We start from the raw sequence: 18,240 nt of genomic DNA, 5'->3' as shown, positions 1-18,240 counted from the left end.
CCATCTCAAATCTTGTAGCCTCGCAGGAGTAGATAATTAGAGTTTGCTATCGGCCTGGCTGCGTCTACGTATCATCATCGCCCCGCCGATAAAGTTCCTTGGAGATTCGAGGCACCGTTCTATATGCAGCATGGCTACCAACGCAGGAAGCTTTTAAACAAATGCTCCGTATGTGCCTTGCCAGAACAACATGATCACGATCCGCCTACAGTTTATCATATGGCGGGCCGGGTGAAAGAATTTGAGCACGTTAATCATAAGTAAAGGGTTAATTTTTTAGGAAACATAGCACAAGCGCTCACAAACATACACGTACATGCTACACCGATGAGCACCTATGAGAGTTCGAACCGACAGGTCTTGAGATTAACAAATTAAGTCGGTACAACTGTCACGTCACTACCACTGAAAAGACAACGCCGGTTAATTTTGCAATAAATTTAGAGAAATGCGACCGTCCATGTCAAATCTGAGATTAAAACGATTGAATTCCTGGTTGTGTTGGTTTCACCGCAAGGAACCAACCATAAGTAAAGGATTACAATAAAAAGGTTGTTTGCATCTATTGATGCAGAGGAGGCCAGGGATCTTTTTCCTTCTTGAAAAAAAAAAGTATAGGATTACAATAATCTTGTTTGTCCAACTAGCACTAGTTTTCTGGCATTTGGTGTTTGGTTAACAACCTTTGCGTGACTTATTTGATACTTCCCCTGATACTAAATTGTTGTTGAAATATTGCATGTATGTGGACGTTTTTTAAGAATAGATACGTTCATATTTAGACAAATTAGAATAAAAAGTTTAGGATCACATGGAGTATTTTTCTATCGTAGCAAGCTAGTACCAAATAAGGTTAATGTTAACATAATATATTCATAAACTTATGTTGTAATATGGCCGCCAAAAACAGCAAGTGCTGCTGCAAGCTTAACGAGTTCAATGTAACACGTGAACCAAAAGGTTAAGTAAATAAATAAATATCGGAGATGCCCATACGGCCATTCTTGCAGCAGCACTGCCGCTCTGCGCTGCTGTCAGGCGCAGGGGCTCAGGAGCCAAAGCATCACATCAATGCACGCAGGGGACAGGGGCCTGCCTCACCTGAAACAACATGTGCAGTTTCATCTTTCCTGGCATCGCTGAACGCTGAGCGCCGAGCGTCGCCGGCCGGCCGCCCACAGTCCACAGAGATGAGAAGAGAGACGCCAATTTCGGCGTGCAATTATTGGGATCTTTCGCCGGCTCCGACCGGACCGAGAAACGAAAAGGAAAGAGGGAAGTCGTTGCTGCTGCCGGTGCGTCGTCGTTGGGGGGGACTTTATTGGGCGCCGGGTTAATTTGGTGCTTTACGAATCGAGAACAATCACATCCATGGCCTACATGGGGTTTTATGGATGCTGCCGTGGGGGCGTGGACGCTTGCATGGAAATGACACATCCAATGATTTGACCTCGATGAGTGGTGCCTAGTTGCCATCACGTGCAAGTGCATCAAGAAAAAGCAGTGAGAGCACGAAACATAAAACTAATTGCTGCTAAAACAGTGACAATATTTAGAACGTAAAGAGTACATCACTAATAGGCAAAATTGAAAAAAAAAGGAAAAAAGAATCTTACAAAATGTTTACTCTATTAAATTGAGTTACGCACTAAACTTTGCAAAAGAAGAAAGAAAGTATCTAGTGAAAATGGGTATTCATTGCAAAATGCGCAAATTTTCATCGTGGGCTGTTGGATCCAGATCAAACGTGTGGAATTAATCATCCACTTAAACCCAATTTTGCACTTAACCCCTTGGCAAAATCACCCGATCAGTTTTTTTTCCGTGTCATTTCGTCTTCCATCATTTCGAACGCATCGTCTTCAGGTAACACAACGGAGAATCCGGCCGCCGGCCCTCGACCCCCCCCCCCCCCCTTCTTTTTGATTGCCTCAAAAAATACAACCTCATGAAACATGTGGGTCAAGAAATCAAACGTGCGGAATTTGAGGTGCCAAAGGAATGATACAAGAGGCCACATCAAATGGTTCATCTCTTGTGGAGCATGATGACACTAGGTTTCAACATAGAGATCGAAGAACGCAAGACAACGGAAGCAACAATGAAGTGCATGCACCAGTGACGTGTTTACAGGCTATTCCGCGACACGCGTGAGGAAGGGAGGAGCACACACACCTTTGTCGTGGCCTCATACTAGACATGACTGTTTTTGTATTCAATATCTTTTTGCTAGCTCCAGCCCATTTTAGCGGAAACTACAAACGACATATTACTCCCTCCATTTCACAAAGATTGGCATATTTTGTTTCGTTAAGACAAGCATTTGATCAAAAATTACTCTATTAATATGTAAGTTATATGATATAAAACCATGATCATTAGCAAGAACTTTTAAAAACGAATCCATTAATATAAATTTCATATATGAAAAAACACATATCAATAGAGTTTTCATTGGTCAAAGGCTTGTCTTAACAAAACAAAATACACCAACCTTTGTGTAATGGAGGGATTATTTAGTATCTTTTTGCCGCCTCCAGCTCATTTCAGCAGAAACCAATCTCCAACAATGCTAGCGATTGTGCTGCTCATATCCAGCATGTGCTTCGATATCTTTTCGAACGACTCGGTAACGTCACATTCCATTCCATATTATCCCCTCGCGCACAGACACGACAAGGCAATAACTGCGCATGGCTCAGTAACATATGCGACAGCTCAGTCCGTAGCAGACACGACCGAGTTTCCACATTCCACTCATTTATCTTCTCTTGCCGATTGCGTCTGCTCTCTAGTTTTGTTTTGACATATTTGCCCCTAGCTAGGAAGTTGAATGGATCAACTTGAGCGTTTTCATACATATTTCTTACAAGAATATCTTGATTTCTTTGAAACTAATACTCTCGTCAACCCATGTTACTTGTCTCAAATTTGCTCGAATATGGATGTACTACGTTTCAAAAGCGTCTCGATACATGTAATATTTCGACAAGTAATGCGGGTGGGAGGAAATATGATTTTTTTTTTAAAAAAACATCATCCACAGCGGTCGGATCATTGACGGAAGGGTGCGATCCCCGGTAGACGGCGCTAAGTAACTGGTGTAGCTAGAGTCCGGCCGCCTACCTAGAGTCGCATCAGCACGGCCAAGCTAGCTAAAGCTAGGCTGCTAGACGGCAGGGCATCGGAAACCCAGTACAGGCTGCAGCGCTGCGCTGCTGCGGATCTGACACCGGGGGCCGGGCCCCTCCCCCCTCGCGTAAAGCCTGCGGCAGCCGCCGCCGCCGCTGCGCTGCCGCGCGTGAGAGAGAGAGCGAGAGGGCTGGCGAAACGACATCGGGCCGGGGGTAGAAAAGGCAGAAGCAAATTTTAAGGGCAGGGATAAGATCGTCACAACTCAAACTCACTCCCAAATACGCACGCGCGAGGCCGAGGCAGCCGCGGCGGGCGTTTGCCGTTGCCAGCTCTGACACACACAACAGCGCCAGGGTATAGGAGGAGCCGCAGCCAGCCTCCGTAATAAAAGGGCCTGCTGTGTTCCTCGCTGGCGTAGTATGTGCGAGTCTGAGATGGAGGACGGCGCGTCAGGAGAGATGGCTGCAGCTGGGGGCCAGGGCGCGGCGGCGGGGGGCCGGCGCGGCGGCGGCGGAGGAGGAGGAGGCAAGCGCGGGCGCGGCGAGAGGGAGAGCGGTGGCGCGACGGCGTCGGCGTCGCGGATCTGCCGCGGGAGGGCGAACGGCGGCAAGGACCGGCACAGCAAGGTGGTGACGTCGAAGGGGGTCCGGGACCGGCGGGTGCGGCTGGCGGTGCCCACGGCCATCCAGTTCTACGACCTGCAGGACCGCCTCGGCTTCGACCAGCCCAGCAAGGCCGTCGACTGGCTCCTCGACGCCGCCTCCCACGCCATCGCCAAGCTCCCGCCCCTCGACCCCACCGCCTTCTCCTTCCCTTTCCCCGCCGACGACGCCCAGCAGGCCACCAAGAAGGGGAAGAAGCCGCTGCTGCTCCAGCAGGGCAGCAGCAGCACCACCTCAGAGTCCGACCTCTCGCTCTCACGCTCCGACGCCGCCCGCGACAAGCAGCACAAGGGGGCCGTCGTCACCGTCGCCGCTGCCCCCGGATCCGCGCAGGCCGCGTCCTCCTTCACCGAGCTGCTCAGCGGCAACGCCATTGCCGCCGCCGAGCACATCCAATCCTGGTACCGACAGCAGCAGCGGCAGCTTTCCGCCGCGGGCCCCGTCGGATTCGCGGCGCACCCTGGGAACAACAACAGAGGAGCCTCGCAAGACGCGGCGTGCGCCGGCCTCAGATTCGGCAATGCGCCTCCGCTCGGCATGGCGCCCGCGCGGCCGCTCCTGCCCGTGCGGCCGGTCGGCTTCCCCACCGCCAATTCCACGGGCGAGATCGCGCCCTTCTCGTTCGTCCAGGGCGTGCTGGCTGCGGCATCCGCTCAGGCCCCGGCCCCGGCCGGAGACTACAGCCTCGACTTCTCCATGTCGTCGGGTTTCACGGGCGGCGGCGTCGGCAGCAACAGCAGGGGGACCCTTCAGTCCAACTCCAGGTCACAGTACTTTTCAAACCAGCTCCAGCTCTATGAGCTCGACGGCCCGAGCCCTCCCTTCTTGTATGATCCAGCCGCTGCCCTGGCCGCGCACCCCTCGTCGGAGAACCGCCACCTCACCGGAACGCCGCCATTGCAGCTCTGGAACGGGTTCCGGATGGAGGAGAAGAGCCAGAACTGATCACTACACCGAGAATTATCCAAAGGTAATTAAGTGCCCAAAAAATCTCCCAACCCCCTGACGTTTTTTTTAGATCGACAGGAGGCCAACACCCCTGACGTATTATACCCTTATTCAAGACTAGATTGTCGTTTTCGTATGATTACCATCTTTTCTTTGTAGCGCTCGAGGTGGCCTGATCCATCGTGTCCTTCGATCTGCACATTTTAGCTTCTGTTTGTGTTCAAATAGACGGGTACGTGCCAAAACTTTAGGCGCGGCAGGCCTGCATTTCGCTCCAACTTTGCATGTTTTGGCCAAACAGGTGTCAATTGCTCCTCATCGGGGATGGTTTTTGCTTCATAGGAGACCGGCCGGTCGCCGGGCATTGCACTTTTAATGTGTATTAAATTTGTTGTGAGCCCTAGCTACGTACTACCGTTGCATGGAAAAAGACCGTGGGAATCCAAGATGCACGATGGATAAAACTAGAACTGAAACGCTGAATACTAGAGCAGTCTGCAGCTATCACTGTAGTGAATTTGTGTAGAAATAGTTTTTTTTAGATAGCTACATAGGCATTATACTAGTACTCCCTCCGTCCCATAAAGATTGGCACAGATTTGAACTAGCTCATCTTTGTGGGGCGGAGGAAGTACTAATTAAATGACTGCTATATTCAGTAAAGTTCTCTAGCTGAGATGTTAGGTTTCACCTTTTCAGCAAGACATCTGCATCTACTGTCAGGGATTGAACATGTTAGTGAAGATTTTATCACTTCCTGACAATGACATGGCTTTACTTTTCAAGGATCCTGAGTATTCAAGATATTGAACATTTGAATTTCCACGAAAGCTTTAACTGTTGACTGTGACCCCAGGATAGCTGAAGTAAAATGGGTTCCAGGTTGACTAGTACAGTTTAGAATTAAGTTGTTTTCTCGTCACCAAATCATTTTAGAAACTTGGTGGACACTGAACAGTGAGTAGCTTGCGGCACCTTAAGTACAGCGATTCAACTCGTCCATGAGTTAGAACTGCTCTCAACAATCCACTGTTGCAGTCCTACATAGTAGTTATAGAAACAAACTCTTTTCTGGGTGTATTGTCATAGTATGATGACCATAATATTATACCATTCTCAAGGCCACAGTTACTAATTTTGTCCACAAAAAGTTTATCATCAACAACTGGTTCACTTTCATGATTTCATCTATCTTTGCTGTAGCATTGAGGCCCCTTAAGCCTTGCTACTGATACTGTGCTATCCAGAGTGAGTTAGACACTAAGCTAGTCAGCCTTATTGGTTGTAAACGTAGCTTGAGATGTTGGCAAAGTGGTTGCTGGCTGGGCAATGGGGACCTAGTACACCTGTGCAAACTTGAGCATTACAGACCATCTCCGATCTCATAGTACGTAGTTTCTGTTCATTGTATGCAGACAGAATGGTGAATGTTTCTGTTCATTGTACGTAGTTTCAGCTTTGCATGCAAACTAAAGTCAATAGTACTACTGCAGCACCATATGGGTGAAGTATCAGATGCCACTATGTCAGTCTCCACCATCTCCGATCTCATAGTACTCCTATATAAAATTGCTCCCTCAAAGTCTCATCACAACTTCTGCCTCCCCAATGTTTGGTACTCCGTAGTTACTTTACAGTCTATATACAGTACGGTATATAGTACCATTGCATATTTGACATCTTGACAGAAAAAGTTATCTTTACAATTTGCTGTTCACTTAATTAGTAACTTATTTGGCATCTCTCAATCATCATCGTTGTCAACTCTGCAGGAACCGAAGGCATCGATTTTGAAGCTGTGTCCGGCAAATAATAGCCCACCTTCCGTTCTGAAGTTTTACCGCGACAACCACCCGTGTTCTTGGAGCTGGAATATCGATCATTGCGACAATCTGGCATTGCGTTGCGCCTTATTATCTCTTCTCTTGCTGCCTCATGGAAACCGATTTTGCGAGAGACCAGAGTTTCGACAAAAGACTCGCAAGCGCGCCCCGTTGTTGGGGCTGTAATCCTTTGTGTTTTTCCAAACCTAGTGCGCTATGTCGTGTGGATTCATGTGGACCCCGTGTTGGGGCTAGGCCGTTCTGAAGTTTGGGAGAAACAAAACTAGTCCGTCGTTGGATGTTTTTACAATAAAACAGAGTAATAAGTTGGTCGTTGGAAAGCATCTGCATCCTCCTCCGTCTCGCATTACTTGTCGTTCCGATGCAGATCGTGGTTGGGACATGGGACTTTGGAAAAAAGAAGAAGTGGTCGGGAAGTGATGATATCCAGGTCTCTCTCGAGCTGAGAACGAGGCCTGCTCTGCATTTGCAATCGCGTGCGCTGTTTGCCCTGCTCGTTTGGCGTCGTGTTTTGGTACTGTAGCAGTATACAGAATTTCAGATGGGTCTTCCTTGGCGTTCGCGCGCTGGACCCCGACGTGCGCCATGCCACGAACGGACGGGAGGGACTCGCAGGCACCGCTCCCAGCGTGGGCCGATAGAATCTCCTGGCTCGGCCCGTACCCAATCCGCAAACACGAGCATACAATGGGCTCCCCAAAGAACAGGTCCGGAGACCGGAAGCAATAGATAAGCTGCCGATGAACGTTTCTGTTTAATTCTGAGAAGGCCCATGAAGATAAATGGGCCGAAGCCGAATTCACTCGCTTCTTCGGCATCAGCTCAAACCCAGCCTGCTGCTCCTAGATTATCTTGAACCTTCAGAATTTATTTATCCCTCCTATCCCGCCCTGCATGCATCCAGCGCATTCGCAAAAATCGCAAAAAATTGAGAACTTTCCATTTACTTGCGGCGATAAATCTCTTGTTGAGACACTACCAGCTGTTTGGTCAAAACTCTTAATCAGCGGCTTTCAGCATGAATCTCTTGTTGAGACACTACCAGCTGTTTGAAAAAAACTCTTAGTCAGCGGTAGTTCTAGTCTCAGGTAGTCCTGAAACGTTGAAACAGAATGCGACACAGAACATCTCATCGTCATCACCAAAACGGCAAAGCCTTTATTATTCCCCGCAATAGAATCAGGAGGCAACTCGATGCTTCCCCCACAACACAACACGCGGCACGGACCCAAAACACACACGCAACCAAACAACCGCTACCCACACGAACGCTCCACTCCACGAACAACAACAAATCTTAACAAATCCTCACGCATCACACGCACCGAACCGCTAAATTTTTTGTTTACCCCCAAACCGGCAGGCAGCTTACTCGACGCCGTACTTCTTCTTGAGCACGCCGATGAACTCATACACCTTCTCCGGCGAGTAGAGGCTCTTGGCGACGCTCTCCCGCTGGCCGCACCGCTTCGCCCACGCCGCCAGCTTCGGCGCAACCTCCTCCAAGGAGAACTCCCCGAACTTCTCATAGCTATGGAACCACGCCGTGAACGGCGCGAAGGCGGCATCCACGAACCCGAACCCGTGTTCCCCACCGAAAAACTCCTTCTCCCCGAGCTCCGCCTCCAGGGTCCTCAGAATCTCCTTCATCTCCTCCCGCGCCTGCACCTGGGGTTCCCCCTTGAGCTTCCAGAGCCGGGTGCCGCAGTCGTAGACCTTCTTGTCGACGTAGTCGGCCCAGAACCTGGCCTGCGCGCGCGCGTAAGGGTCGGCGGCGGCGTGGGGGGGAAGAAGCTGGCGGGTGTCGGGGAAGGCTTCGTCGAGGTACTGGACGATGATGAGGGACTCGTTGACGGGGCGGCCGTCGTGGAGGAGGCAGGGGATCTTCTTGTGGACCGGGTTGGACCGGAGGAGGAGCTCGCTCTTGCCGGCCAGGAGGTTCTCTTCCACGTACTCGTAGGGGAGCGCCTTCTCCTCCAGCGCGATCCGGACCCGCTGCCCGAACGGGCTCACCCAGAAGTCCAGCAGCGTCAGGCCCTTCTTCTCGCCCGCCATTGCCGGATCTTTTCTTTCTCTGTGGATTTCGATTGTGTGTTGTGTGTGTGTTCCTTTGTACGGGTGGTCAAGTGTGTGAGGATGAAGGCAGAGGGGCTTGGGATTTATAGGGGAGAAGAGAGGGGTGGCCTCGTGTGTGTTTCCTTCCAGAACACTCTAGTGCTATGAAGATTTTGTGAGAATTTGAGCGAGGAGATGGCAAAATCAAACACAGAATGGAAACGGCCGGTGCGAACGAGGCAACCGGAGAATTCTGGGGCTTGGTTGTCAGCGCTGGCGTCACGGGCGGGTCTGGGATGTACTTGAAGCACGTGGGTACGGAGTAGATGGGTGGCCCGGAAGACAGCACCGGCGGGCAGCGGCCACGTCGGGCTCAGAAGATCGGGACGGGCAGTGGTACAAAGATGTGATATGTGGTGACGACAGCAGAAGCCAGCCGGCCCACCACTGACTGGCCTTGCACTTTGGTCCATTTTCATTTTACAGAAAGCGAGAAAGAGGGTGCTGGCTGGCCTACGGTCTTGTCCGGAAAATGGCTAATCTATTGGCACCTTGGGAACGAACAGTTTGTTTTTTTCCCGCTTTTCTATGGAATAGGAGTAGTTCATGTTGAAATATTGCCTAACCTTTCAATTACCATCCCTTTTTTGGTTGCGATTGCCTGACGCATGATACTTTTTTATGGTATCCGAGCTGCTAAGAGGTCTCAAGTTCAAGAGCCGACGGTCGCAATTGAATTGCAGCTCATTTTCGGTCCACGTTTAGCCTGCGGGAGCCACATGTGAGAAAGAGTGTTGAAGTATAACTGAATTGTTAGCTCTTTATATCAATCGGATCGGTCTTTGGTTGCGTTGGTTAGCGCATGAAGGTCTTCAGTCTATGCCTGCAATCAGGGGCCGAGCCAGCCCTGGGCTGATTTTTTTGTTTGCTAATTTTAGTGTCTTAGAAGATTTGGCTTGGGTCTTATTGGATAATCTTTACTGATTTGGAGTAACATCCTCGGAATCCTGGCTCCGCCTACCTGTAATTAGGGTTGATGATCTGAGAAATAGGATTTTCATCCAACCATACATAAGTAGGAGTAATTTTTTAGAAAGTCTTGATAGATAAATACTTTTCTTTTACAACCCGGATCTCTCCCCTTTCCATTATTAACATAACGGAAATACAGCGTTGTTCCGAACCAACGAACCACAAAAGGAGAAGTAGAGCAAAGATGGGAGAGATAAACCAGGAAACTACACTGGAGCAGGAAACCCACTGACCAAACCCCGCAGTCGGAAGCCTGACTATGGGACGAAAACCTGCTCCCTAAAAACTACAGGCCCTATCAGAGTGCAAGAACAATTACATCACAAGCAGTAACGATTACATCAGCAGCATGACGCAAAACAGGGTAGCAAAAGAACAATAACACACTTGAGTCAACCCCCCCCCCCCCACCCCACCACCACCACCAGCCACAGCAGTAACAGATCCTTCACCCAGTCGTCGCATCAGATTCTGAGCATCAACGACCAACGTCTTCCCGCCTTCCCGGAGCAGATCCACGTCCCCAGCTTTCTGCAATCCTGCCCAAGACAGCAAGTGTGCACAGGCCGAAAACACAATCTCAAAAGGAGTTCTTAGCATGTATTTCTCGAAAGTCACTTTGTTACGACGGTTCCGTAGCAAGACCAGCCATATAGAAACGCCCCCACCCTCCCCCCCCCCCCCCCCCCCGGGCAAAAAGGAATGCATCCAAACGAAGAACCGCCAAAGTGAATTAGGAACCAGCGAGTAAGCAAAGAGAGAGCCCACCACTCGCGAGACAACGGCAACAACACATGTAAAGAACAGGTGATTAGCAGTTTCCACCTGATCAGAAAAAGAACAAATAGAGGATCCCATCCAATTTCTTTTCATCAAATTCTCTTTGGTCAGAAAGAAATACTTTTCTTTTCCTTTATTACAAAAATCAATTCTCTGCATTGTAGGCAAACAAGGGGAGCCGCATTGTTTTTCTTAGAACAAGGCTTTGCCACACTGCTGCGCAAAGACGAGGCGCACGAAACGATGGGCTAGCAAATAGAGCAAATTTGATAACGATTTGGGGCCAAAACCCAAGGAAAATCAGGCCGTGGATCAAATATCTACCCAGTCCAGCCCATATGAGAAAGGCCTTGGAAAGTCGAGTCAACGGTCAAGTCCGAACCAACGGCACGCGATGCGACCTGCGACCCGAGCCCAATCTCCCGAACGCGTACGCGCAGGCACAGGGAGCCCGGAAACGGGACCAGAACGGCGGCACAGCGTGGGCGGCCACTTCCTCGTTTTCACCCACCTGAGATCGTCTTCTCCGACGACTCCGGCGAAACAAGCGAGATAGCTCACGGCTCCGCCGACCACCGGTTACGGGACTCGTGCGGGCGTCGCGCGATCTATCGGGCGGAAAGGGGGGAGGAGCACCCCGCGCCATGGCAGGTTCGTCGCCTAACTCCCAGCGGATCCCCTCATTTGTGTAGTAGTTGGATACTTGGATCGATTAGGCCACGCCACGACGGAGGAAGAGAGGAGTCGATCTTTTAGCGCGGTTTTCGTCTCTGCGGCTGGTATTTGCGCCGATTCGTTCGGGGGTGTCAGCCTCGGCTAGCAATTGGGCCTGAAGTTTCTGTGCGGTAGGTAATAATGGATCGTTCGGGCATGTCAGCTTTGGCTATCCCCAGCGATTATGCTCAGGAGCTTGTAGGAACCAGTAACCGAGATCGTGCCTCAGGAAGCTACATGTTTCTGATCATTTGTCTCGAATTTGTAGATCTCATCAACTTATGCCAATATTTTGTGGATGTGTTAGCTGACTTAGTTCTGGTGTAACCGCTGCTTGCATTGAAAATTGAGATGCTAGATCATCTTGATGATTTCGGGGACCCTACCGCTATCGTTTGCAAGGAGGGCACATGATTGGGTACATCATGGGAGGATGGTAAAGTTGTGATAAATCTAGTGGGGCTGATGGCTCACATTTAATCACACTAGGATTTAAGAAATACTCTACAATGGAGTATAAAAATACTTGCAAATGCATTTTATGAAGGCCCATTAGTAGTTATACTCACACATGTTGTATTCCTTATCCGTGGAAACCCTGACCGAGTCTACATCTGTGTGTGTCTTTTTGTTCTCGTTCTTGAGAATTTGGATATGTCGGAGAATGGCTAATTTAGTACTAAGCGTTTTCAAAATATCACTAGTAATAGATTCCTTGAAACAAAACGATTGCAAGAGAGTGCTTTCCCTAGTAAAGGTTTGCCATGTTTAGGGTTTTGCATGGAAATATGTAATTAAAGAGCAAACCTATTGGATTGACCTGCAAATCTTGCACTGTAATATGTTGTTCCTGCTCATTCGGATATTAGTAAATGGTAGTTCCTGGAGGTGTAACTATTGCATTTGTGAATCAGTTCTTGGAGGTACTATTTTTTCTTTGATAGTTACTCATGGTCATACTCATTTCTTGTGTATGCTAATTTTTTTTGTGCAAACTTGTGTAGGGTAATCGATATTTTGTTCCTAAATAATTCATGGCTGGCTGGTATTTATGCCTTTTACTACAGTTTCCCTAAGCATCCAGCTCAGATTGTTGTTCAATGTGCATGTAAATGCATGGCTCCTCGTAGTTAGAAGAATTCCTTCATTCTGTCATGATTGTGATTTTCAGGAACTAATCCACCACCAAAGCCATGGGAACGCGTTGGCACTTCATCTGGTCCAGCGCCTTTCAAGCCCCCATCTGGAGGTACCACAAGCGACATCGTTGAGGCTTCTGGAACAGCAAAACCTGGGGAAGTTGTTTCTGCTGCTCAGAGCAATGCTGCCCTCGGTGTAAATAATACAGTTTCAAGGCCTGTGCCCCCACGCCCTTGGCAGCAGCAGCAAGGATTTGGAAATTCTTATGGGGGTAATCAATAATCGATGCATGCTTAAACGATTTTATGCTCTTTTTGGCTTAAAATGACAACTTCTCATTCCATATGCAGGCTATGGCGCCAGTACATATAACTCATATGGTGGATTCGGTGGGGCTTCTAGTAGCAGCCGGCTATATGGAAATAACATGTATTCGGGTTATGGGGGAGGTTATGGCGGTTCATATGGAGGTGCTGGAATGTATGGTGGTCCATATGGAGGTTCTGGAATGTATGCTGGGTCAACCTATAGTAACGGGATAGGAAATCCCTATGGTGGTATGGGCATGGGTCCTTACAATCAGGGTCCGGATTCTTTTGGCCCTCCAGCACCACCCCCAGGTTTCTGGGTCTCCTTCCTACGAGTGGTAATGCATTTTCTACTAACTGACGATTGAATTAGACATTTATTAGTTTCAATTTTCCTCTGTAAGTTGATCATGGTTCCGCATTGAATAATCTCCTACCTATGGTGGTGCTGCTGTTCTTAAACTTTTTGTGGAAGTAAACTTGCTTCTTTAGCCTGTATGTGCTTCCATGTCATGATTGTTTGATCCCTATGAAATTCGAAATAGGGTACCTCAACAGGTTCGACTACTAGGTAAAGATCTAAATATATGCTGTGACTATTGTTCAACTTACAGTTTATTCTTTGCATCTTGTGCATTAAGAAAATCAATCTTGGTATGTCAATGGTGTAACCTGTGATGTATGTCATGGGAGAACATTCTGTTAACTTTGTTTTTCATTGATTGCAGATGCATGGAATTGTGAACTTCTCTGGGCGAGTTGCTTTCCTTATCAGCCAAAACACCCAGGCATTTCACAGCTTCATCACGGCTCTTTTACAGGTATAGTTTGATGAGTACTTTTGCATTTGAACTCAAGCATGTTTCTTAAGCTCTTCCTGGATGCTGATCCGATGATATTATTGCACAGCTATGTGACAAGTCTGGAATGCTTTATAGTGAGCTTGCAAGATTCGTTTTACGTTTGCTGGGGTTCAAAACAAAACCAAAGAAGGGCAGGGTTCAGGGTGCAGAATCTCCATCATTCAAGGGATCAGGCCAGCAGTTCGTTGAGGAACCCAAAGCTAACAACTCCTGGGACAATGTCTGGAGCGGGGATGGCAGGGGAAAGTAAGGTGCTATACGTGTGCAGTTACACTGACAGTTCTTTTGAGATTAGGTTGATGAGTTTGCTCGGGGAGAAAAATCTGCTGACTTATGTTCAGGTGTATTTTGCATCTGAACTAGAGGGGGGAAACCAAGTAATTTCTAAAGCTCTCTGTATTTATCATGATTTCTTCCCTAGTATATACACATGTAATTCTGTTACAAAGAGTTTGCAACTGTGAGAAATGTGAGCTAGTAAAGCAGTGCTTTCCTGATAACAGAGTAAAATATCACCAGACCTTGTCTGGAAAAGGAGACCACAATATGATTGTTTTCCATATATTGTCAATAATAAAAGTTTATTTTAATTAGTATAAAGAATGATGACTCATGGTGAGCAGGTCATGGAATTATTTTCTTTTCTCACAGTTGTTTTTGCCAGCAGAGTTCGCAGCATCCCCTTGGAAATAGTTGTTGCTGGACAGATAAGGTCTCCAGCTCCAGCAGAAGCTCATGCTATGTGTAATTGTGAGCTGTGTGGTGCCTAAAACTTGTCTGTAAGTTGAAACGTATTCTGAGCTCTGAAGCTGAAGTATGCTGTTCCTTTTCTTACACGGGAATTGTGAGGATGACAAATGTGGCTGACTGTCGTATATCTAAAAAGTCGGGCATGAGATTCGTTCCATAGGCTGAACTTTTGCCTTGTTAAAATCAGATGGCATGATGAAAAATTGTTGTTAAGTTGTGATAGACTGTACTGTTTATGACCAAGATGGAGGAGAAGATTTGCATGTTATCCACTTGTTAACAAGCAATCACCACCACTACGACGCCACAGGATCTGGAGTCTCCAGCGAGGAATATGATGGAGCCGCCACGCTGCTCGCCCACAGTTTTCCGTGACAAGGTCGGGGCAGGGAGAAGATAACCCGCTCCAACTAAACACCAAAAAACAGAAAAACGAGCTCCTTTTATTGCGTTCCTCCATTTGCAACGAGGATGATGTCAAGTGGATGAGGAAGCAGTGTAGGAGGAGCCACACTTCACCCCAACCTCCAATAGCTCATCCGTAACCTCCTCTCCCCTTTCCCTCTCACCGGTCTCCACGTCTCCCCCTGAAATCTTTGTCTCCATGCGCAGCGCCCATCTCCTCGCTATATATCACCCGGATCAATCGCACCCCCACCACTCCCTCCCGTTCCCTTCTTCTTCTGCTTCTCCTGGTTTTGTTGGTTGCAGAGTACGTGGTGTGAGTGCTGCCGGAGAAGAAGAGAGAAAATGGGGGAGGTCACCAATGTGATGGAGTACCAGGCCATCGCCAAGCAGAAGCTGCCCAAGATGGCCTACGACTACTACGCGTCAGGCGCCGAGGACGAGTGGACGCTCAAGGAGAACCGGGAGGCCTTCTCCAGGATCCTGTAAGCTTACCTTATCTCACGTTAATTTTCTTGATTTTTCAATAAAGTAAGTTGTATTAGCCTTTGAATAGTTGCATAATATTGCTTTGTTTCTTTTCGAAACGGGGTTACATATATTTAAGGCTGCGAAGAGGTTATCACATTAGGGTACCCACGAACCCTTTTTAGTTCGAACAGATGAACCAGTTTGCAAAAAGCGATGTGATTTTGAAATTTTTGTTCATTTGGTCGAACTAAGTAGTGTCGGAGGGTACCTCTACATATATTGCTTTCAGGTGTATCTTTTTTCGTGATTACAAGGGAGATGAACACATGCGCACGTATCCCACACGACCGTGTTCTCCGTTTTGCTCTCATGTGCTTCAAACGTCACTTTTTGAGAAATGATAAAAATTCCTCTAAAGTTGGTGAACCTACAAATATGGTTTTATGATTTTAGAGATTATAAAATTTAGTAGCCGGTCCTGGATGTTGTTCCATTTGTCATGGCTGCTTTTCAGTTTTCAGAGCTGTATTCAGAAATTCAATGCAAAAGGAAAGAAATCGGTTCACAAGTCCAGTAGTAAAATCGCAACAAAATGAATCCTTTAAAGAGCTCTAGCTAGCTAATATCTATCTACTACCTCTGATACTATATTTTTGTTGTTGTTTTAGTACAAATTTAAACTAAAACAACGACAAGAATTTAGAAACGGGATTACCTAACAATTCCAAGATCACTAACTGTAATATATTCTGCCCAGGTTCCGCCCTCGCATACTGATCGACGTTGCCAATATTGACATGACCACATCTGTTCTTGGATTCAAGATATCCATGCCCATCATGATTTCTCCCACTGCCTTTCAGAAGATGGCACACCCAGAAGGTACGCACGCCCTTAACCCCAGCACTCTGTCATCCTTGCAATCAATTTCAAAGTTGTAACTACTACTCCATCTGATTCTAAATTCTTGACTCAAATTTGTCCAAATATGAATGTATCTGTTCTTAAAAAGCGTCTAGATACATGTAATATTTCGGCAACAATTTAGAATCGGAGGGAGTAGTACATAATCGTAGAACCAAAGTTGATTTATTATGCAACATATGTTAAGTTCCTTGGAGCTAACTGATCTGAGACCCTGGGCGTGTGTCTGTCTTCTCAGGAGAGTACGCAACGGCTCGGGCAGCGTCAGCGGCAGGAACTGTAATGGTACGTTCGTGTCGAATGGCACGTTATATATTTCTTCCAAGAGGTCTGTAAGATCGATCCTGGGTTGACACTTTTTGGATGTGTTTTTGTTGCAGACGCTGTCATCGTGGGCCACGTCGAGCGTGGAGGAGGTCGCCTCGACTGGGCCGGGGATCCGCTTCTTCCAGCTCTACGTAAGCCATGTCTCAATTGAAACAGATGGTATATGTAGCTGATGGTCTTTATTTGCTTACAATGTGGTTGCACGGACGGTGATTTGCAGGTGTACAAGGACAGGAAGGTGGTGGAGCAACTGGTGAGGAGGGCCGAGAAGGCCGGGTTCAAGGCCATCGCGCTCACCGTGGACACCCCGCGCCTCGGCCGCCGCGAAGCCGACATCAAGAACAGGTCCGGTTCCATCCATCCGGGGTTCTTGGCCATGCATTAATTTTTTGTTGCGAGATCAGGTCGATGAACTCGTTGTGTGAACTTCTGTGTATATAGGTTCGTGCTGCCGCCGAACCTGACGCTGAAGAACTTCGAGGGCCTGGACCTGGGCAAGATGGACCAGAGCAATGACTCCGGGCTGGCGTCCTACGTCGCCGGCCAGATCGACCGCACCCTCAGCTGGAAGGTAGTTAAAAGCGTCTTGGCATGGAAGTCACTTGATTTCTCGGCCGTTTTTGCATCATTTGACTCTGAACTGTGGGATATCGTACGTGTGACACCCATACGAATGCAGGATGTGAAGTGGCTGCAGAGCATCACGTCCATGCCGATCCTCGTCAAGGGAGTCATCACCGCAGAAGACGGTAAGTAAATAAGTAATTGATCTTGCGTACAACCAGGGGGTCAAGGGTACGTAGAACAGGGGTGGGCAGGCTGACGTGGGATGTGTTTTGCAGCGAGGCTGGCGGTGCACTCGGGCGCGGCGGGGATCATCGTGTCGAACCACGGCGCGCGTCAGCTGGACTACGTGCCGGCGACCATCAGCGCGCTGGAGGAGGTGGTGACGGCGGCGCAGGGCCGCATCCCGGTGTTCCTGGACGGCGGCGTCCGCCGCGGCACCGACGTCTTCAAGGCGCTCGCCCTCGGCGCCTCCGGAGTCTTCGTAAGCTTAATTAGCCTTCTCCCGATATGGATCTAGAACTCGATCTGGACGGGGATATATATGGATGCTTATTACTTTGCTCTCGATCGTGTGAATTTTAGATCGGGCGGCCGGTGGTGTTCGCGCTGGCGGCGGAGGGGGAGGCCGGGGTGCGGAACGTGCTGCGGATGATGCGGGAGGAGTTCGAGATCACCATGGCGCTCGGCGGCTGCACCAAGCTCAGCGACATCACGCGCCGCCACATCTTCACCGAGGCCGACCGCCTCGGACGCCCCCTGCCCAGGCTCTGATGCGATGAGCCCACCGCCCGTCGTCCACTACTACTCCGGCCGGCTAGCGCCGCTCTCTCTCGATCTCGATCTCAACAACCGGCCGTCTTCGATGCATATATATACCGGGCAAAGATGATGAGTAGCCAAGCTGTGCGTGGGCCTGTTCACGCGGCCGGCGACCCCCGTAGTAGATACGTACATAATTTTGCGAGCAGCGGACAGCAGTATGCCTCGTAATTTTACCTGCATCCATGCGGACTACACGATATTGTATTCGATCCTGGCTACTGGGTACGTACGTGTACCCATCCATCCTGTAGTTAACACACATTTCCCCTATGGTGTCCTTCAATTCCCTTCTCGATCTCCAGTCTCAAAAACATATCTGGAATATATCTGAAACATACTCCTGTACATCTGTGAGGATCGAACATTGGAATGGCCAAGTTTTTGCCCTAGCTCCAGCGTCTGCGTGATGTGATCACAAGCCAATCACCGACGACGCATAAAGAACATCAAGTTTTTATAGAGGAATAAAGAACACCGAGTGATCGCTACTACT

At 48.6% G+C, this 18,240-nt stretch overlaps 3 protein-coding genes across 3 annotated transcripts; 2 read left to right on the top strand and 1 right to left on the bottom strand.

Moving 5' to 3' along the window:
- Window positions 1-3,383: 3,383 nt before the first annotated feature.
- Window positions 3,384-6,912, top strand: LOC100827523 (transcription factor PCF6). Its single transcript, XM_003559309.3, has 2 exons — window positions 3,384-4,767; window positions 6,518-6,912. Exon 1 carries the CDS (start codon window positions 3,555-3,557, stop codon window positions 4,740-4,742), a length of 1,188 nt encoding a protein of 395 aa, XP_003559357.3. The 5' UTR covers window positions 3,384-3,554; the 3' UTR covers window positions 4,743-4,767; window positions 6,518-6,912.
- Window positions 6,913-7,723: 811 nt separating this feature from the next.
- On the bottom strand, window positions 7,724-8,825 carry LOC100846750 (probable glutathione S-transferase GSTU1). Its single transcript, XM_003558074.4, has one exon. The coding sequence runs from the start codon at window positions 8,642-8,644 to the stop codon at window positions 7,958-7,960; it is 687 nt and encodes a 228-aa protein (XP_003558122.1). The 5' UTR covers window positions 8,645-8,825; the 3' UTR covers window positions 7,724-7,957.
- Window positions 8,826-10,946: 2,121 nt separating this feature from the next.
- Window positions 10,947-17,965, top strand: LOC100842068 (peroxisomal (S)-2-hydroxy-acid oxidase GLO1). The gene is made up of 14 exons (XM_014897083.2): window positions 10,947-11,107; window positions 12,342-12,581; window positions 12,661-12,956; window positions 13,347-13,439; window positions 13,528-13,727; window positions 14,825-15,121; window positions 15,865-15,989; window positions 16,270-16,316; window positions 16,412-16,489; window positions 16,579-16,703; window positions 16,800-16,929; window positions 17,038-17,107; window positions 17,201-17,406; window positions 17,508-17,965. The coding sequence occupies exons 1-14, from the start codon at window positions 11,101-11,103 to the stop codon at window positions 17,694-17,696; spliced, it is 2,103 nt and encodes a 700-aa protein (XP_014752569.2). The 5' UTR covers window positions 10,947-11,100; the 3' UTR covers window positions 17,697-17,965.
- The last annotated feature ends 275 nt before the right edge of the window (window positions 17,966-18,240 follow it).

This window comes from Brachypodium distachyon, chromosome 1 (genome assembly GCF_000005505.3).
Source record: "Brachypodium distachyon strain Bd21 chromosome 1, Brachypodium_distachyon_v3.0, whole genome shotgun sequence".
NCBI lineage: Eukaryota > Viridiplantae > Streptophyta > Magnoliopsida > Poales > Poaceae > Brachypodium > Brachypodium distachyon.
This window is presented reverse-complemented; position numbering and strand designations above follow the sequence as displayed.

Bases quoted from the DNA above. Each gene is read 5' to 3' on its own strand.
- LOC100846750 (XM_003558074.4), bottom strand. From the start codon at position 8,644: ATGGCGGGCGAGAAGAAGGGCCTGACGCTGCTGGACTTCTGGGTGAGC.
- LOC100842068 (XM_014897083.2), top strand. The intron at 13,440-13,527 runs GTATAGTTTGAT...ATTATTGCACAG, and splicing joins TCATCACGGCTCTTTTACAG to CTATGTGACAAGTCTGGAAT. The intron at 16,930-17,037 runs GTAGTTAAAAGC...ATACGAATGCAG, and splicing joins ACCGCACCCTCAGCTGGAAG to GATGTGAAGTGGCTGCAGAG.
- LOC100827523 (XM_003559309.3), top strand. From the start codon at position 3,555: ATGTGCGAGTCTGAGATGGAGGACGGCGCGTCAGGAGAGATGGCTGCA.